General features: G+C 37.7%; 1 protein-coding gene across 1 annotated transcript; it reads right to left on the bottom strand.

Moving 5' to 3' along the window:
- Positions 1-12,672: 12,672 nt before the first annotated feature.
- LOC145088614 (zinc finger CCCH domain-containing protein 29-like) lies at positions 12,673-14,968 on the bottom strand. The gene is made up of 2 exons (XM_079026988.1): positions 14,813-14,968; positions 12,673-14,728 (listed from the first exon to the last, which is right to left on the bottom strand). The coding sequence occupies exon 2, from the start codon at positions 14,718-14,720 to the stop codon at positions 12,900-12,902; it is 1,821 nt and encodes a 606-aa protein (XP_078883114.1). The 5' UTR covers positions 14,721-14,728; positions 14,813-14,968; the 3' UTR covers positions 12,673-12,899.
- Positions 14,969-22,473: the final 7,505 nt, after the last annotated feature.

Below are 22,473 nucleotides of genomic sequence, written 5' to 3'. Positions count from 1 at the left end.
AATAATTAGTCACGGTAAATCTTAGACTAAAATCTAGTGGTAATAATACTAGGTTTCGTCGAAGGAAATTATTTTAAAGTAAACGAAGCGCTGTCCGAGTACCGAGTCACCACCTTCTCAAGTGAGTGCATGGTCCCTTTCATCTTACACATAGATATGAAGTATTTTAATATAAATTACGTGTTATGTGTGCATATTGTCTTAATACTTGCTGTCTATGCTGGTGAAAGATTTTTATACATGTTTTAAATGATTTAAACTGTATAAAGTATTTTATATCTACAAAATATGTTGCGTAAAACATGGGTAGATGAATGATGAGGGATAAAAGCTGAAATAGAGGAACATTAGTAGTACGGACCTAGTGCCCTATAGGTAATACATTGGCAGCAGTGGACCAAGTACCCTATAGATGAGCACTGGCAGCTGCGCCACAACCCGTAGATGTTTTAGATCTACGGTAAACGTCCTAGCAGCTGCGCTCTAAGGACAGTATCAACAGCTGTGCCTAATAGGGAGCCTTATGACCATGACAGTGGCGTTAAAAGGTCAATACCGGCAGAAGCGCCTCATAGGAAATGTCCCAATTCTAGCAGTTGTGCCTAAGTGACAAGATTAGCAGCTGCGCTTGACCAAAGTGTCATTGGCAACAATGGACTTCATGTTGTTTCCTTAGGATGATCCTTAGGAATGAATGAATGAGAAATAGCTGATTCTTAGGGTAGATCCTTAAGAATAAAGAAGATAATGGGGATGGGTAATTGGGTTGATTATTTGATTGTTTAAACATAATAATTATATTATTGTGGGTTGAAAACCCTATGTACTCACCAGGTTTCCCAACCTGACCCACTCAGTTTATTTATATCACAGGTGTTGATATGAAGTGACACTACACTGAGAGATTTAAAGAGATGTAGATCACTAGTGTAAATAATTGTAAGTTCTGTTTATGCTTATGTTTCTGTATTAACGATGACATCCCAAACGTTTTAAAATGAAATAAATACGTTTCTTCGAAAATGTTTTAATAACGTATTTACCATGTTTTTCTGGGAACAAATTCCGCAACATTTTTATAAAATGAAGTACTCTGATTTTTATAAAGCATAAACAACATCGGTCTTTTCTGGCCGTGAAAATGGGGATGTCACAGTTGGTATCAGAGCATTAGTTTAAGCGAACTAGGAATATGGATTTATTTATAGACTTAAACTTAGAATGCTAAGCGATGATTGTGAGGTGTGAGCACTAGCTTATTTTAGGAATTGTGCCTAAAATGCTTTTATGTGCTAAATGCTTGTGCCTGATATGCTGTTATTTGTTCGGATCTATGGTTTGTTGCCGACCGGATCTGGAAACTTTATGTGTTTAGGATTCTAAGCGTTTAACTACGATATTAGAACTAGCATATAAATGTTTCGGAGTGATAAGAATGATTTAAACGTCAATCCTAAGTAAAGGTCTAGATTCACCTTATTCGGCGTATAGATCAAGATGGCAAGAACCCGTAGCGGAAACGTGAATGCAAATGGGAACCGAGATCAACCCCCAGCGATTGAGCAAATACCGGTTGTGGTAGCCGCTGCTGAGCCAATAACGATGGCAGGAGTGCAAGCAATGATCCAAGCAATGTTGGATCGTCAAATGGAGGAAACCAGACGTTTGCTCCAACAAAATCGTGAGGAAGCGACTATTCAGATCGAACAGCCCAAGTTGAACGAAGGGCAGACTGAGGAAGGAAACTACAGTGGGACTGTTGGTCAAGTCAACCCACCAATAGTTCGACAAAACAACCAAGATGACGAAGTCGAGAGGAATGGATGCAAGTACAAGGATTTTCTGACTTGCAAGCCATCGACTTTCATTGGAAAGGAGGATCCGATCGGGGTCATGGATTGGATCTCGGAGATGGAATTAGCTTTCATGACGTGCGGTTGCAAGGGAAAACAACAGACCACGTTTGCAGTGCGTCAGTTTCGAGGAGGCGCTGTACGATGGTGGAATACCTTGGGAAAGACGCTGAGCCCCAATGAGCCCCTGCAACTGACATGGGCAGAATTTTTGGTGCATTTCAAACGTAGGTACTGCTCAGCCCAAAATCTGCTCGAGCTAGAAAACCAATTCCTTACCTTAAAGAAAGGAAGCATGTCTATTGATGAATACACCAACAACTTCACAGAGAAGATGGAGTTCGCCTTACGTCTTGTTCCGGATGAGCTGACAAAAATTGACAAGTACGCAAAAGGACTTCCATGGGAATATGCAGTGCCAGTGCGTCAGGCACCTACTTTGGAGGCAGCTATCTGGGCTGCCAAGTCGGTTGAGGAGATGATCAAGGGAAGAGCCGCCAACAAGACCGAGGTTGGCGAAAAGAGGAAGTTTGAGGGGTCTGCGAAGCCCGATGAGAGAAGCAAATCAAGTACCAGGAAGTTTAGAGGAGGAGGGAGTGAAGAAAGATGGTGTGAGAAGTGCAAAAAGAAACACTCTGGAAAATGCAGTGAGGAAGTAACTTGTTTCAAGTGTGGGAAGCATGGGCATTATGCCAACGAGTGTAAATTCAATAAAAGGGTGTGTTACGAATGTAATGAGGAAGGACACTTCAAGCAAGATTGCCCAAAGAGAGAGGGGGCTACAAAGCCAAATGTGCCGCCAAAGCCAAAGGCGAGAGCATTTCAAATGATCCTTGACGAAGCAGATAACAATGCGAGGATTCAGGAGTGACAACTTGACATCCAAAGATCGAGTTATGAGGTAGCCATAGAATCGTATGATGTAGCCTGTTAGAGGCATATTCTAGGGTGAACTTGAACACCTATGTAATAGTTTCAAGGAATAATAAAAACCTTCGTTTTGATATCTGATGTGTTAAGCTGTTATATGATTTTCTTGTGTGGTGACTTGGAAAACTGTGGGACAATACCTGAGACGAGTATGAGTAGGTGTGAATGGTAGTAGAGGCCTATACTACCGGAAGCACAGGACTCACACTTGGATCAGGGAAAGTCACAAGGTTACCAAGAAGCTAGTAATTGGTTTCGTGTGTGTTGTTACCATCGTTTCGGTAATGACTAAGAAGATTGTTGATATTCCGACCCTAGTGGTCGTATCGAATCGAGTCCGACTACGATGAGTATGTTGTGTGGTTCAGAGAACCAAGTTTGATGTAGCGTCCGACTTAAACCAAACGGTTGAAATCAAAGCGATCAATAGAAGTATCACACTCGTTGTTAAGGAAGTTGGTGGCTAGAAATGCCTAATGTTAAAGTGTGATTATATCACATTAGAACATGAAGGAATGCATAGTCTGTTTTAGAATTTAACTCTAAGAGACCTAAGTCTAAGTGTTGCAACATACGATGATAGGTCATTAGAATATGACACATCGATCTATAGTAGTAATAAAAGAACTTATCTCAAGTCCGTATCCAGCAAGGATCGAGATTGTGACTTGAAGGTCATAATTTGGAGTCTAACCTGAGGTAGAGAGCAGGTGCACGATCGAGTACTCTTACAGTCAATGAGTTTAAGAGATAGAATTGAAGGAATGTAGAAGTTATAATTATTACCTAGGATGAAGAGATGACGTATGGAGTCATTATATGACCCTGTTTCGTTGATGATTCCGGGACGTAATCATCCAAAGGGGGAGATAATTGTAACGCCTGCAGATCCGGGCTAGTCAATTTAGAGGCAATAGGGGTCGAAAACGACTTTTCGACAAAAAGATTATTTAGAATAAATAATCTTAACCAAGTTGTAGAATATGTCACAGGGTTTCCGTACATATAAAGAACGCCGAAATCCGAGTTATAACGAAGAAGTTATGACCCGTCGAAGTTTCGCGTCGGAACCGGCACGGCGCCGAGAAGCGTAAATAGTAAATTTATGATAGAGCGAGATTTAGATTTAGCGCTCTAAACGAAAGTCGTAGAATATGTTAAACTAAGAACTTCGATAAAAAGAACGCCCAAATCTGACTTCGTATGAAGAAGTTACGATTTTTCGAAGTTTCGGATTAGCAGTGTACAGTCCGAAATTCGAATATTAGATCGAGCGATTTTTAGCCGACACAACCTAAACGAGAATTGAAGATCTCATTATTAGTAGTGTAACAATAAAAAGACAGACGAAAATGGACATCGGATGAAGAAGTTATGAGATTTTAACGGACCAATCATGTCCCGACCTGTTAAAAATATAACTTTAAAAATAAAGTCAAAATTAGCCGACGGAGTCTAAACGAAAGTTGTAGAGTACGTCTCCACCTACGTGTGGATATAAATAACGTCAAAAATGGAGTTCGTATGAACGAGTTACAAATTATAATAGCATATTTACGTATTAAAATAAAGTATAAATCATATATACGTACACATATATATACATATGTATATATCATTAGAAAGGTATCGACGATGCGGTCATTATAAGACTAATGTTGAGTTCTTTCGACATTAGTTTAGTGCAAATATCATTAAATCTATTTAAAATAGTATTATAAAGGGGTGTTTAGTTGTTTATATAACTATAAGGTCATTAAGTAATTATGGAGGGTAGTTTTTGTAAATTCAATTACTATAAATAAGAGGCTTGGGCTCTCATATTTCTTGCACCATTCTCTTGATTCAAGAGTCTTTCTCTCCTTATCCCCCGAGCATTTCGGTCCCTCGTGATTCGACTTCTCTTTCTGTAGTTTTAGTATAGTAAGGTGAGCGCTGAAGCGCTGCACGAATCTTTCTTAGAAAGATTCAGCGACGAAGTTCTGCCCCTACAGAGCCCGACTCCTAGCTAAAATCCCCTTGTAAGTAAGTTATGCTTATCCTATTTTAAATATAGTTTATATTTAAAATTAGTATTGTTATTATAAATTTATAATAAATATTTGAGCTATTATTATGAATTATATAAGTGTCGTTATAATATCTTTTTAACTACTCGCGGTACGGGGAATCTGGTTTAAAGGGCCGCATAGGGTTGTTGGATTTCAGAAGTGCTATATGCCAAAATGGTCCTGTCCTCCGGTGTTTTATGTCTGGCCCCTGTCTGTACATAGTGGTTGGAAAGTATTGTTTAAACGCTTATATAATAATAATAATAAGACTAATAATTAGTCACGGTAAATCTTAGACTAAAATCTAGTGGTAATAATACTAGGTTTCGTCGAAGGAAATTATTTTAAAGTAAACGAAGCGCTGTCCGAGTACCGAGTCACCACCTTCTCAAGTGAGTGCATGGTCCCTTTCATCTTACACATAGATATGAAGTATTTTAATATAAATTACGTGTTATGTGTGCATATTGTCTTAATACTTGCTGTCTATGCTGGTGAAAGATTTTTATACATGTTTTAAATGATTTAAACTGTATAAAGTATTTTATATCTACAAAATATGTTGCGTAAAACATGGGTAGATGAATGATGAGGGATAAAAGCTGAAATAGAGGAACATTAGTAGTACGGACCTAGTGCCCTATAGGTAATACATTGGCAGCAGTGGACCAAGTACCCTATAGATGAGCACTGGCAGCTGCGCCACAACCCGTAGATGTTTTAGATCTACGGTAAACGTCCTAGCAGTTGCGCTCTAAGGACAGTATCAACAGCTGTGCCTAATAGGGAGCCTTATGACCATGACAGTGGCGTTAAAAGGTCAATACCGGCAGAAGCGCCTCATAGGAAATGTCCCAATTCTGGCAGCTGTGCCTAAGTGACAAGATTAGCAGCTGCGCTTGACCAAAGTGTCATTGGCAACAATGGACTTCATGTTGTTTCCTTAGGATGATCCTTAGGAATGAATGAATGAGAAATAGCTGATTCTTAGGGTAGATCCTTAAGAATAAAGAAGATAATGGGGATGGGTAATTGGGTTGATTATTTGATTGTTTAAACATAATAATTATATTATTGTGGGTTGAAAACCCTATGTACTCACCAGGTTTCCCAACCTGACCCACTCAGTTTATTTATATCACAGGTGTTGATATGAAGTGACACTACACTGAGAGATTTAAAGAGATGTAGATCACTAGTGTAAATAATTGTAAGTTCTGTTTATGCTTATGTTTCTGTATTAACGATGACATCCCAAACGTTTTAAAATGAAATAAATACGTTTCTTCGAAAATGTTTTAATAACGTATTTACCATGTTTTTCTGGGAACAAATTCCGCAACATTTTTATAAAATGAAGTACTCTGATTTTTATAAAGCATAAACAACATCGGTCTTTTCTGGCCGTGAAAATGGGGATGTCACAATATCACCTCTCAACTCATCATCCAACTCATATTTCATCTACCCATATTTTACCCAACATATTATGTAGATATAAATACATATACAGTTTAAATCATATAAAACTTGTATAAAATCGTTCATCCAGCATAGATAGCAAGTATACAGATAATATGCACACATAGCATGTAATTTATATAAAATACTTCATATCTATGTGTAAGATGAAAGGGACCATGAACTCACTTGAAAAGGTGGTGATTCTGAACTCACACAGCGTTTCGCTTCTTAAAAATAATTTCCTTCGACGAAACCTAGTATTATTACCACTAGAGTTTAGTCTATTATTCGTCGAGACTAGTTAATAGTCTAGTTATTATTACTATTATATAAGCATTAAAAAATACTTATATAACCCATAATAATAGCCCAAGTACTTATTATAAGTTCCTAATGACGTTACTATAATTAAATAAAAGCTATATTAAAAATAACGTAGGCGTAGCTCACTTACAGCGGGTTTTATAGAAAACCAGGTTTTGTTGGAGCAGCGTTCCCAAGCCGAAAAGCTCTTCTTCTCGGAGTCGTCGAGCACTTCAGGGCTTTCGCCTCGTGCTAGGGAGGTTCCCTAGGCTTTTCGGGGGATTTCGAGGCTAGAGAGAGGTTCTAGAGAGAGAGAGAGTAAAGAGAAGAAAGATTAGGAAATGTGTGAAGAAAATGAGGGTGTGAGAGGTTCTATTTATAGGGTGAAATATGGCTGAACTTGGTGCCACATGTCACCATCTGGTGGCAAGACTTGGGAGAAAGCAATGGTCAGGATTGTGTCACGTCACCCATTTTTGCACAGTACACTTCCGACTTCTAAAATCCGTAATTTTCACATACGAGCTTCGTTTTTGACGTTCTTTATATCAACGCATAGGTAAAAATAAGATCTACAACTTTCATTTTGACTCCGTCGGCTAATTCTCGACCGATCTTAAATTTAACAATACGATGAGATTATACTGTTAAATGTCCGCGTAAAATTCATAACTTCTACATACGGACTCTGTTTCCGTCCGTCTTTTTACTGTTGAGTTCCTATTAATGAGATCTTGAATTCTCATTTAGGTCGCGTAGGCCAAAAACTGCTCGAACTAAAATTCGAGTTTCGGGTCGTGCACTGTTATGCCAAATCTTAGAAAATTTATAACTTCCTCATACGAAGTCAGATTTGGACGTTCTTTTTTTTTTTTGTATGTTCTCGGTTTAACGTATACTACAACTTTTGTTTAGATCACTAAGGCTAAAAAGTTCTCTATCGTAAATTCACTATTTACGTCTCCCGGTGTCATGCCGGTTTTGCAGTAAAACTTCAGCGGGCCATAACTTCTTCGTTATAACTCGGATTTCGGCGTTCTTTATATATACGGAACCCTAGTAACATATACTACAACTTGGTTAAGATTAATTCTTCTAAATAATCTTCCATTAAAAACTCATTTTTGACGCTCATTGTCTCTAAATTGACTAGCCCGGATCTGCGGGCGTTACATGATGAAATCCATGAAGTGATCATATGAGCAATCCAATACTCAAATCTTATTCCAGAAACACTAAAAAAATCATATGTGACAACATACTAACAATACTACCACTGTCTCCAAGCTTAATGTTGTTAATGAAGTTGTGATTTAGGATGAAGGAAATCTAGATGATATTGTCCCATAAGTGTTTAATGATGAGAAATCCTAGTAGTGTTGACATTGAAACTAAAAATATTGGTGATGAGAGCCATCCACTTGAACCGATCGTCTGGCAAAAGTTCATTAGTCGAACTACATTTACAAATTTAGCAACAATCTTTTTCTAATAAATAATATTTATTGTGTTTTTTATAGATCAATAAAGTGTATTTTGGAAGAATTAAAAGAAAAAAAACATCATGAGTATTGAAATAGGGATGTCAAAAAGTTCCGTGAGACACCGTTCCCGTGGGGGCCTCATCCCGTTTGGAGGATTTTTTTTAAAAAAAATCAGGGGCGGGGCCAAGGTTAACCCCCGTTTTATTTTCGGGGGTGGGGGCGGGGTAGGCAATCCCGTCCCGAAACCCCCATGGGGACCCCGTTAATAAATTACACATATATTTACATATATTAATTATATAAATATAATAAACAATAACAAGATTTTGAGCTTCCAAAATTCATCAAAAAACATGTTTTTAAGTTGTTAGTATAATTTTTTTAAATGTTATAACTTTTTTATTTTTAACATGTAAAATTCTGCTATAAATAATTATTTGTTACCTAAAAAATAGTTTCTTTTAGCTTAAATAACAACTTCTTTTAGCCCAAAAAAAGGTATCCCAAAATCAATCGGGGCGGGGGAACGGGGACGGGAGCAGGGGTAATAAAGGGGATTCGGGGGCAAGGGCGGGGGTAGAAATGCTGAACATTCCGGAGGTGGGGGTGGAGGCGGGGTAACCGGGAAATTTCGGGAGCGGGGATGGGGGATGCACTCCCCATCCCGTTTGCCCCCGTTGAGATCCCTATATTGAAACGCTAGTATGTTTAGTATTTCTGCCCATCATTAATATTCCGTTCATTTTCTTCGTCCCACATAACTCCAAGGAAGAAAAAAACACCATGTTGCTTGCTCAATTTTTAAAACATTGCAAAACATATAGTCTCCTCCTTCTCACATCTAATAAAAATGTTCAAATACAATTTATTATCGCCCACATCCCTCTTAGCGTCGTTCACACCATGCTACCCCCATCCATTTCTTGCCTTTTTTTTCTTAAACCATGGACCACCGTTAACCACATCCTTTAAGGATGCAATTCTATTGTTAATTTGAGTTTGAATTGTGTGGAGGTTTAAATGTAAGTTTGAATAGATTTTTTTTTGCAAGTTGTAACCGATTTTATATTAATTACTTGGTGGTTGTGGTGATTAGGGTCACTAATCTCAACTCGAACTCAACCTAACCTAGCAATTAACAGGTTGAGTTGAAAATTAAAAGGGTTAGATTATGGCTGAAATTTTCTATCATTTTACAACCCGTCAACCGGATTAATATTTTTTTTAATTTATATTTATTTAGTATTATTGTGTACTTGATTATTATATTTTTATTTTTTATTTTTGAAATAACTTGGGGTAATAATCGTTATACAAGTATTCGGGTTTTTAAGTTCTTCGAACATTTATTTGAAGGATTAGTTGATTTATAAGGGATTTTTTTTCATAAATTAATTTTTAAGTTCTTTGAACATTTATTTGAAGGATTAGTTGATTTATAAGGGATTTTTTTTAAATTAAATAGGTCAACTCAGGTTCAACCTATTTATTAAACAGACTGGGTTGGAAAAACAAGCAATGAGCCAACCCGATTTTAGCTTATTTACTAAAAAGACAAAACTGCAAAAATGGTCCCTGTGGTATGCATTTTTTTGGGGTTTTAGTCCAAACCACGACTTTTTTGGATTGGTGGTCCTTTTGAGCTAGTTTCATTGCGTTTTTTGTCCCTGTGAATAGTGAAATGACTGTAATACCCTTGGGGTATTTATTTTCCATTTTTAAATTCATTTTTTTCTAATTTAATAATTATTTATTCATTTTAATTATTAAAAAAATAAGAGGACCCACCTCTCTCTCTCTCTCTCTCTCTCTCTCTCTCCTTACGTTTATTTCAATACACCTCAATCTCCATTAAACTCCACCCAATCTAAAAACCCAGTTGCTCCTTGGAATTATTTGCACATTTGTCATCACAGCCATGGAGCAAAATCAAACTCAGATCAATATGAAGACATCAACAAATCGTTCGAAAAGAGAAAAATGATCAAAATTTATCCCTCTTGAGCTAATCCCCTGAAATTGCCACCACCCATGTTTTGTGAGTCGAGCAAATCCTTTAACAATGGTAAATAACTCCTCACAGTTTCTTCAACCAGGTTAGGGATTGAAAATTGAAGAATTCGAAATCCTTTCTACCACATCTGGAGTAGAGGGCTGTTGCTGAATGATTTTTTCCTCGATTTTGACTCCACTAGACCCTGATAATTTTCTTGATTGGGGTATTTTCTTCTTTGAACTGTTGGGATGTGGATGTGCAACACCCTTACCGTTTTGCTCGTTCAAGTTAAAAGTACAGTTTATGTTAGGATCTGGGTTTTAGGATACATCTACAATTACAGGAGTGGATACGAGAGCAGATTTGGAGCTCGATATCTTACATGATATCTCGAAAGTGATATGATCATGGGCGCTCTTGAAGACATATTTTGTGCTGGCATATAACAGATCTTCATCAGGAGGAACAGTGAAGGAATTTTACTGGGTTTGATTACAATGGCGGTTCGAAAATGGTGAGAAAGTGATGTTACAGACAGATCTGATTGGGTTCATCCGTTGGCATGTTACAAACAGATCTAAGCAGACGTGTGAGAGAGAATGATGGAAAAGTTGCAACGGGGTCGGTGACAATCCGACTACGGTGATCGGCTACGGTGGAAACTCCGATTGTGGTATGAAAATGGTGAGAGAGGGATGTACAGTAGCTGCTATCGAAGATGGTTGATTATGTGACAAAGAAATTTGTGAAGTAGTCTCGTCTTCTACCTCTCTCCGGTGGAAACTCCGATGGCATTCACAGTCAAGAAAGATTTGGGTCCGACTCTGAGTTTGAATTCCTGTGTGTGTTTTCTAAGTAGAACTGTGTGGGTTTTTTTAGGAGAGAGAGAGAGAGAGAGATGGGGTGGATATGTGGGTCCAATTTATATTTGATATTAATAATAATAATAATAATAATAATTTTAATTTTAAAAAGTGAAAGAAAAATAAAAATTAAATTCATTAAGGGTATAATAGTCTTTTTAGTTTGAACAGGGATCAAAACTGCAAGTAAACTAGCTCAAAAGGACCACCAATTCAAAAAAGTCGAAGTTTGGACTAAAACCCAGAAAATATGCATACCACAGGGACCATTTTTGCAATTTTGTCTACTAAAAATATTGGATTCAGTTGGAAATTATCAACCTGCTTATTAAACAGCTGGAAATTATTTCCACCCTTAGGCCGTTTGGTATGGGTATCACGAAGCTATTCGTGGTCCAGGTGGCCACGGTGGTTTTCCGTGCACACCATCTCGTTCCTCTCGTGGTGCTGATCTGGAACCACGAGCGTGGTCTCTCGTGTTGGCCACCACAATTCACCACAGACTCTTTCTTCTCTCTTCCTCTCCTCTTCTCTCTTGCAGCTTACACCCACAACGACCACATTCTTTCGTTGTGAGTATACCGAATTGAGAATAGAAGGATGGTGGAAGAAGAAGATAATGAGGTGTATACACACCACCAGCCTTCTCGTGATGTGTATACAGGATGACCTTAGGGGCGATGAATAGTAGAGATTGGTGATTGACGTTGCAAATGGTTGTCTTTATGTTGTTTGTTGGCATTTGGTGTGGTGGAAAGTGTTTCTAAAAAAGATGGTAGAAACATAAATTAACGATAAAATCGTATAAAAAAATAATTTACTGTTAAAACATGTGAAAATAATAATTTAATAGTAAAACATTTAAAAAAACAACCTGCTGTGTTCAAAATTATAAGTTTGAAACAATCGTAAATAAATTTAATAATAAATGCTATAGAAAAACACTAAATATATATTAAAATAACCAACATGTTATATCCTGTCAAAATTATAAGTTTGGAGACAACTTAGATAAATTTAATAATAAATCCTATAATAAAACACTAAATATATATCAAAATAATGATCGATAATCTTACAAATTCATTTTTTTTACAAAGTTATATAATATGGCAATAGGTAGTATATTAAAAGTTATATTATTGTGAATGCTTTGAGTTGAATAATATCACAATATCACGTGTCATTATCAATATTCTCCTTTTAGTTTTGTATTTCATGTATGCTCTCCTGGTCACACATTCAATTATTCAAAGAGGATGCCGACCATTCAATTATTTTATATTTTTGTCGGTTAATTGAAAAAGAATTTCCTTGGCTTTGAAGTTTTTTGTGCACATCAATAAAGTTTTCAAATATCAACTTTTTAAAGTTCCAACATAATTTGTAAAAATTAAAAATCAGGATGTTTTTTTTATGATACTTAGAGATTTAAGATTGCTTTTATTTTGTTACCCACTATATTTATTTTTGAACGGCAGATTTACATTAAATATGCAAAGCAAATTGCTAGTGGTGGAAAAGATATTATCTGAAATCACACTATATAACTATGACCAAAAATATTATTACGAAAGAATATATTTTCACGCTTTATAATAATTCAATCTACATATCACATGTTCAAAACACATAAATCTAAAAGTATATTGTAAAATATAAAATTAGACCAGATGGTGGCAGGCCAGCGCCTCTTGAATATCGAATAATAATATGGCATCACACTCATAATCAAACATTTGATTTCATCTTAAAGATGTGGATTGAATAAATAAACAATTAAATCCCCAGTTGGGAAATTATGAAGAAAAAATTACATCAATTGTTAAAAATAAAATAAAAGAAACTCCACTTCTTTGTGATCTAAGTTAATCGATAATCATCCTTGTTCCTCTAATTAAATATTATGTGATCAAGGATTATCAAAGAATTTTTGATTGCTGAAGCTTTTGCTGTTATGCCATCAGTTGTTCTTGATCTATATACATCTGCTCAACCCATTGTGGCACCTTTTCCGATGAACTGTACAGTCCGGCGCCGCCCCATGGACCATCTTGCTCGTGATTCCCTTTGACTGGTGAACCCCCGTTCCCACTTCTGAACCCGAAAGATGCCGACTTTCTAAGCTTAGAAGCATCTTCGCTGTTGAACCCCCACTCCAGCTTTCCATCAGGCGAACCCCATTCGGAATAAGTGGAAGACGGAGGCACTGACCGGAGGCTCATGGTGGATCCGGCACCACGGTCTACGAAGCTCTGGCTTCGTTGTTTGGCGAATGAACCCGATCTTGAATTCATCACTGCTTGTGCCACCGCAGCCGATGAATCAAACCCAAAACTTGTGGGGTTTCTCCCCGGAGAAGATGGGTAGTTTGCCCGGAGTGGGCTCGAGTTCTGCCGGATCTGGTGGCCTGACGGAGACTGCAAGAGAGATTGTGTAGATGACACTTTTGGAGACAAACCCTGTATTTGAGATCCAAAAACATCATCATAATTAGTTTGTTTCATTTCGCCAAATCTATTGTTGTAAAGATTGGATGATAAGTCGTCGATCATCTGCTGCCTTTGTAACATCTCCATTTCCATCTCCATCTCCATCTTCAAGTCCCTGGCAGTTAAAGACGTCTTCAAACGACTGCCGGGAAGCTGCAGCGCCGGTGGCGTTAGATGAACGAATTTGTTCTGCCACATATTCCCGTTCGCCGGAGAATTAGAAGGAGACATGGGTGAAGTTGAACCAAGACCCATCGGACTCATCGAACCCATTTCGATTGGACCTGATTTCGGCGATGGAACAGCTGAACCAGTAGATGCATACAGAGGTCTGAGTTCATCGACCTTGTGAGCAAAAAAACAAACTTTTCTTGCACAACCAGTTTCATCTTTGCAGAGACGAGTCCGGTATTGAGCAGGGTGAAGCCAAGATTCAAACACCCCGTGTGCATATTCGCAGTTATCTCCTTTGATGCAGCTTCCCTTACGAAACTCCGGGCATGGCACACAGCTATACTGATGCTTCCTCGGATCACGCCGCCGTGCGTTCTCGCCGGGATGAACAAACGGACACTCAGTCCAGTCATGAGAATAGGCTCTGGAACATGGTTTCACCTTAAACATATACATCCTAAACTCATCAGTACCATAAACACCATCGTTAATATCCGGCAACGATACGTCAACCGGGTATTCCTTCTTCGCCGCAATAATCTCTGTTTCTGTTTCTTCGGTTTCTTCCTCATCGCTTATAGAGAAACCCCTCAATAACATCTCCAAAGCTTTCCGTTTGGACGATTTGATCCCACGGGCAATCAAGTCAACTGGTTTATTGTCGTTGTCGTCGGTTAGATTAGGATCGGCGCAAGCCTCGATCAAAAGCTTCACTGTATCGATGGATGTAGAAGACCCACCTGCTGCGGCGCAGTGAAGGGCGGTGGCGCCGTCGGAATCGGAGGGCTTGTTGACATCTACCTTTTTAGTGCCGATTATATATTTCAAAACCTGGATGCTTCCGTAGACGGCGGCAATCATAAGTGGAGTTCGTTCTTCAAACCCCATCTTCCCTTTAGACCCATTTCTTCTTCCATACCAGAAGCTAAACTCGTCTAAATTCATCCCTTTCTGTTCTACCGTGGTTACGAACTCAGAAACATCATCGGTAGCAGCTAACTCCAGTAAAATCGAAGATTTCAAGAAAAATCCATTTTTATTTTCTTGAAACTTTTCTCCTTCCATGATTAAAGTTGTAGAACAAAGCTTACTCTTCGAACCCTTACACATCAAAAAACCTGCAAAAATTAAAAACCTCCATTAACAATGATTACTCCAACCAAAATGAGTTGTTATTCCATAAAACCAAAGATTCGACATACCTGATTGGATTGACGAAGAAAACAATTGAAATGTTAGCTGTAAAGAGTTTGTGATGATTGTTGAAGCTGTCGAACAAATCCAGTTAGACCGATGAAGAGAATGAATTGGGATGAACGATGATTATATATTGTTCAAATTGAAGAATAAATAATGGAAAAAAAAGGACACACGGGGATATGGGAGAAGGAGGCAGGAAGGTGTGGGTTTTCTTCGTCTGTATTTCTGTTTGTCGTGTTGTGGGTCTAAGTCAAAGCTTTCAACAATGGTGGAACACCCACTTCAAATGCAACTGCAAATGCAAATGCAAATTCAAATGCAAATGCAAAATTAAATGCAACGCAAATTCAGATGCAAATGCAAACGGTGGGATCCACTCTGATTGGTTCTCTTGATATTTGACTGTGCTATATACCCGCTGTCTAGCTTGACCCGGCTGGATTTGCACAACGAACCCCACGCGCTTCATATTAATTAAATCAAGTTACACATTTGGTACCTCGACTTATATATAGACAACTTGCATTTAGTACCTCGACTTATATAAGACAACTTGTATTTATGGCTTTTGATACTTATATATTAATCAAGTCACTAAACTAACACTATGAATGATATTTGTTATTCTTTGTGGGTAAGGAGGTTTAATAAACAAAACTGTAAAAAAAGAGAAAATAAATAGACTACTAATATGGCCGAAATAACACCCCAATCTATGCCTAGAAGGTGTGGATCAGCTGAACATCAAACAAATAGTGAAGTAAATTAGCGGACTTAAAAAATCAAGCCCACTGCATTCCTAATTTGTTGCAAGGGGGCTTAACTAATTTTAGGAGACAACAACAATAAGTCAACAACGCTAACCCAAGTCTAAGCACATAAAAATCTGCAAGGGGTGAGATAAATAAACAACCATGTGGATCGTGTTATTGCTTTTGTGGATGACCTCAGACATAATAATGAAAAAAGAGGAAAAACTTGAACCCACTTTGAGTTATCTCTTGCATATGAAAACATCAGCCAACAACATAGAGAAATATATAAGCAATCAAGTAATAAGTAAATGGAGCAATTATATGCAAGTAAAAAGTGTGTTGACTCATAGAAAGGTACTATGAATAAATATGTATATTAGTAACACAGGCTGAAAGCATCAATGAAGCCATGATAATATTGTAAAACTATATGGGAAGCGCATCAGTGGAAAGAACACTAATACATAGGTTACCCTTAAGGTACTCAACTATCTTAATTATTAGCTTGTGCATCCTATATGAGGTCATGTCATAGTAAGAACCAAAATTTTGAAGTCTAACCTCGTGTTATCGCCTCACTTCCTTCATATGCGTGCTTTCCTTCATGTATCATCTTCCTTCATATGCGTGCTTTCCTTCATGTATCATCGATATTGCCTATCTCCACCATTTTAACAACAATCATTAGTTGTATTTGATGGACATATTTGAACGACTACAATCTTCCTTCCCCTTAATTCTTGGTGATTGGTGCCACGCATAACAAACTTTTTATTAATGTGTTCGAAATCATGTTCAACAAAGTTCTACCACAAGTTTGCAACATCCAGTTTTAGGATAACAAACCGTAATTTGATTGAGTAAAGGTACTGGGCTTTAAGAAAATAAAGTTTGGACCTTATCGGATGTTGATAATGTTGGTTAAATGATTTAAGCCTTTGAATTATGCTTTGGATCCAAAGGGCAGAATGGAAAAAATGACATTTGGACTTCTTGTATTAATTAATGAATTTGGTTCGGTATGTTATAAGTTAAAAGTAATTATATAGAATTATGGGGTTTGTCAATACATTCGCATGCATATAATGATCACGGAAAACAGAGTTGGAACGAAGAAGTTATGATTGTTTGAAGCTGAAGTTGAAAATCGAAAAAAAAAAAATCAAGAATTTATCTGAGTAGCGAGGAGCGCCCTTTAAGAGTGCAACCCCCTCCCCCCACGACCTAGTTGGTTGCGCGTTTTTTTAGGGTTTTAGGGTATTTAAAGACCATTAACCCTAAGGGTTCGTCATTTTCAGCATCCACCTCCTCTAGAACACCTCTAATGAAACTCTCGCCTCCACTAAAGTGTTTGGAACTCATCATCTCTCCTAAATCCATGTACTCTCTTAATTTCCATTTGGTGCTTTCTTTTAGTGGTATTATGCTCTAGAAGGAAGAAAAACAAGAAAGATCGGTCTTTGAATCTATGCATTTGATGTATTCAGCCTCCATTCACCTTCTAGACCTTTATAAGTCACAAAGTTCCAAGATTTATTGTGTTTTATCTTTAGATATATGAATATATGGAGTTTTGGTATTTTTTTTTAATGAGTTTTGGTCCCTTGGTGGCTTGTTCCATAGATTTTGTAAAGCTCTTGAGCTTTTGATTGATGTTTGGGATGATATATGGTCATTTGGTGGCCTAGAAAGTGCAAGTAAGAGCTCTCTTTACTCCAAGCATAAAGAAAGAAGGCTTTTTGGCCACATCTCGACTTAGAGTTTTAGATCCTGGAAGTTTGTGGCCTTATAATGGATAAAGTTTGAAACTTTATCAATTTATACATCATGTTGATGCATTGAAAGTGGAAGATTTGGATTTATTAGATTAAGACTGAAAAGATGCGTTCTTGGACTTTATGAGACTTACAGTTTAGATCTTAGTTGATCGGACTGTCTTAAGGGGTAAAGTTGGAAAGTTTATGTAACGCCAGCAAAAACTTGGTCAAAATTAAATTGATCAATAACCTCAATTGGGATAAATAAAGTAATAGAGATCATAACTAGGTTTCCAAAAATATAAAGAACACTCAAATCCGAGTTATAACGAAGTATTTATGACCGATCGAAGATTCGCGACTAAATCGGTAAAACACTGTTGAACGTAAAAAGTGAAATTTCAATAAAAAGACTTTTTAGCCTTAAGTATCTAAACAAAAGTCGTAGATAATAACAAACCGTGAGCATACATAAAAAGAACGTCCAAATCTTACTTCGTATGAGGAAGTTATGATTTTTATAAGTTTCAGAACAGCAGTAGACGGCTAAAAACTCGAAATAAAGATCGAACGATTTCTAGCCAACGCAACCTAAACGGGAATTGAAGATCTCGAAAATAGTAGTACAACGGTAAAAAGACAGACGAAAACGGACATCGGATAAAGAAGTTATGAATTTTTAACGGATTTATCATGTCCCGGCCAGTTAAAAATATATTATTAAAAATAAAGTCAAAATTAGCCGACGGAGTCTAAACGAAAGTTGTAGATTATATTCTCATCTACGCGTGGATATAAAGAACGTCAAAAACGGAGCTCGTATGCAAAAGTTATGCATTTTAGAAGTTTTTGGCACACACTTCGAGGCTTATCCGAAGGAGTACGCCCAGCGTACCGAATGAAGGGTCTCAGACCGGCCACGTCGCCCCTAAACCCGCTACGGAAGTCCCATCCGAAGACCAGAGACATCATCGTTGACGTACAGTGTACGAGGTACGCCCCGCGTACTTCGGTGTACGCCCAACGTACGAAGCCTGGTAGCCCTCCTATAAATAGCATGCGATGCCTCCGAGTTTTGATTGCAAAATTATCATTCTCTCTTCCACTTTTTCACTCTCGAGCCTCCCGAAAATATCCCGACACCCCGGTTTCATATCCAAGCCCCAAAGAAGGTCCGAAGCTCCGAAATTCCCGAAACACTCGCCGCTTCCCGGTCGGAGTGCTGCCCGTGGAAAAATCCCGTTTCGTCAAATCATCACACCTTCCAGGTGAGTTCATACCCCATACATTTTTACGTTTTCTTTATTTTTCGGGGGGGGGGGGGGGGGGGGAATACAAGTTCAAAATACCAAAAATTATCTAATACATGTTTAAGAGTTTTCCTACACCTTGTAACATGCTGAGCAAGGTGTGTATAAGGTTTACACTTATCATTTCAAATGTCGATTTATGGAAATACAATGACTTGCATAAAAAGGTTTCATCCAAACACGCACGATAATTTTTGATAAACTATATTAGGTATAGTTTGAGCACTTCGTTAGACAAAGAAACAGTAACTCAATCGACTTGCAAAACAAATATTTCATTACACACTACGTGATCTTGTATTTGTTAAATTCGCAAGACATTCTCCTTCGGGGTACTCCTAAGTACCACAGAAAAGTCCTGTAGTTATAATCAGAATCTCCGGGAGGGAGAACGTGATAGTTGTGTATAGATCTATATTGGGTCTGACAAACCCGCACCTAAGCTGCTTGCAACAGTTAGACCGACAGGTCTGGGGTGACAAGTGTCATAACTTTCTAACGCCTGAAGGACGTCGCATACAAGACCATCTAGTCTTTAGTATGATTATAACATCTCGCATGGAATATGAACACAACATACAAGTCACGAAAACTCTAAGGCTTTATACAAAGGAGTTTTATTTAAATATAAAACACACACACATAAGTATGACGACTTACTTACACATACTAAGCCTTGTTTCAATTCAGTTTACAACAAATCTTTTAGAAAATATTGGATTTTCTGGAAACAAACTTGTAAAAAACATTAAGGAAACACCATTCATTTTTACAAAATACTTATGAACTCACCAGCTTTATGTTGATACTCTCTTTTCAAAATAACTTGTATTCTAAGGTAATCAGTAATACAGGTAACCGCAAGATTTATGAAGTCAAGACGCTAAGGCATAGATTCTTTTGCTACATTTTATCATCATATGTAATTTAATTGGAAACATGCATTTTTGGAACATGTATTTTGGAAACAATGTAATCCTTTAAATTATATCTATGATAGTTGTGTTTTACTTTCTTTACTATGGTTATGATACTGAGCATGACGTCATCCGCCCCCAAATATTTCCGCCGTTCTGGTTTGGGGTGTGATAGATTGGTATCAGAGCATTGTTTATAGTGAACTAAGTATATCGAACCGCATAAGATATACAAACTATAAATGCAAAGGGACTAAAACTCTCTGACTAAACGTTTTCGCATAAACTATACTTTTAATATTAAAATGCTAGTTTTATAAAAGTAGAAATACATGCATGCACAACGGTCTAGTATCATAGTCAAAACTATACAAAAGTATTAAGACAAGGTGGACACTATGATTAGGCCTCGGAATGTGTAATCAGATCTGGGATAAATATAGCCTGATCAACTATATCTATCCGAGATGTGACCAACATATGTTGGGGAATAATCATAGTGAGCAACAAGTCGAAAACTTACCAAAGAAAACACTAGAATCAAACTTACAAATTTAAAATACTATAGGAGTATTTTGTGTTGCTATAATTACTTATTTAAGAACAAAAAGGTCTTTATTAGTAGGTCAATAGTTGCTGAGTAGATACGCTAAGGTTATATGTGACTAGGGTGTCATAGATTCAGAATTTGTGATCTTTGCTTTACTTCCTATTCCTTGTTTGGTTGTGGATTTAGAGTTAAGGTCACTTCTTCGAAGGTCTATTCTATCTTAATTACATATGGTCGATATGTACTACGCAAGTATTGAAGTAACTAGTAAGGATCATCCTAAAATTTTCTAAGTTATACGTCAATTAGATATTTCTTACATCCCTTTTCTCACTTAGATTTCATGACTGGACCCTACCTCCCCAGCGACCCATACTTTCCCAACCAAGATAATGGTAGACGGACCGATGCAGAGCCAGAAGAAAATCATGTAATTCCATTAGATGACAATTTCACAGAAAATTTCCCAGAAGATTCTAACTCCGAGTTAGAATCCAATAATTTACCCCTGGTGGCTCCAATCCAAAATCCTAATCCTCGACCGAAATTTCATGACTCAACACCTCTATGGGCAACCAACTTGAATAGGTGGAGTCGCGAACAGGGTCAACCCCTTCCATACAATGGAGACCGAAGCTTCTACAATCTGAGCGAGGGAGGCTCAGCAGACATAGTCCTTCCTATATTGGTTCGCCGAATTGCTTGCATTGACGAACAAGGAAGGGAAACTATCCATCGAACCGAGGAAAATGATGCGAACACCGGAGTCAACACAGTTCGCATCCGACAGTTAGAATCAAATCATAGAAGAACCATAAATCAAAATGAAGCTTTGCAGAGAGAGTTGACTGCAACTCAAACTGAAGTTAGGGAACTTAGAGCACGCCAGGCAAGGTATGAAATGCGGTTGCTCGAGATGGAACGTCAGTTGACAGATCAAAAGGCTTAGCAGAACAGTTCCCGCCGCAAGTAGAGGATACCCTACTCACTCCTCTTTTTTGGATTGTGAAATAACCTTAGTATGTACTCCGAGTGTACTCTTTTCGTGTAAATATTTCCTTCTAGCAATTTCTGTTTCGCTAAACCTCTATGCTGTCAACTTTTCCTTGTATGGCATGTTGTTGGCCTACGCCAAGGTCAAGTTTTCCAAATTATGTGTAACTTCTATACCAACTATTATGACAGACTTCTTGTTTCTTTTAAAGATCCTCATTATCAATCCATGCTTTGGACTATGTAAACAGTTCGTGTCATAAACTGTTATAGAAACTCACTACACTGTCCCCATCAATCTAATTTATTGTAGCTCAATGTTATTCAACTCAACAACTCTGGCGAAGTCTTGCCACCATTTCATTTGTAACCCTATAGCTGGAATTGCGTTCTCACTATTCAAACAGACTCAATCCTTCGATAAATTCAACTTTTCTAACACCTACACCCTTTAGATAAAGAGACAGTTACCATAGAATAACAAACCCTTACAACTTCAACTAAGGGCAATCCAATCAATGACTGAGATTAAACATACCTGAGGAAAAGCAAGGACGTCGTAAAAATAGATACCAGGCTATAGCTAATCAGTACCACTGAGGATAGGACAGAGAACAGAGGAAACCACTCGTGAAGCATGCGAGGTGGTAGATACGTTGGACTAATAAGTAATAATTATTATTACCTATTGAGTTGGAAAATATATTACTCACGCTATGAGATAGGTACATCACATCCTTCTTCATAACATGGGATAGTAAGAAAGATACCCTCTCCCAAAAACCCCTGAAACTAGATCGGCTTAAGATTTCAACATCCCTACCCTAAATTGTTAAAACTAAGCTTAAATACGATACCTATTCCAACCCTCAATCATAAATACAACATAAGGAATGTAATTCGAAACATTAGAAACCGAATAACAAAATGAGTAAATTATACTCCAACTAACAACGATCGTAGTTATCTAACCAACTCGCTTCACATCATGTAACAGAATCATGTCTTCACATGGAAATAACCGACCAACCAACGAAACACCACTCCTGCATATTGACTCAACTATTTTTCAAGCTACGGTCACAGTCGCTATGACAGTCATCATGGCACACCTCGACGCAAGAAACACTAGTAAAACTGGGATGGATGTCAAAAATTCCAATGTTTGTGGCAACCAAGGAAATTAACGAATGTCTACCCACAAGGATACTCCAAACCACAAACCTAGTAATGCGAAACGAAGGTTCGAGAATGAAAAAGGGAGCAGTTCAAAACAAGGGTCTACCAAAAGACAACAGATAGTGACAACCCACGTTGTTACTGTTCCTACCATCCCCACACCCACAAGGTCGTACAACGACAACAAGCCTAAGTGCAGCCG

The sequence above is a fragment of the Lactuca serriola genome, chromosome 2 (genome assembly GCF_051521515.1).
Source record: "Lactuca serriola cultivar US96UC23 chromosome 2, Lser_US96UC23_V15, whole genome shotgun sequence".
Lineage (NCBI taxonomy): Eukaryota > Viridiplantae > Streptophyta > Magnoliopsida > Asterales > Asteraceae > Lactuca > Lactuca serriola.
Note: the sequence above shows the minus strand (reverse complement) of the source record. Positions and strands in the feature narration are given on the sequence as shown.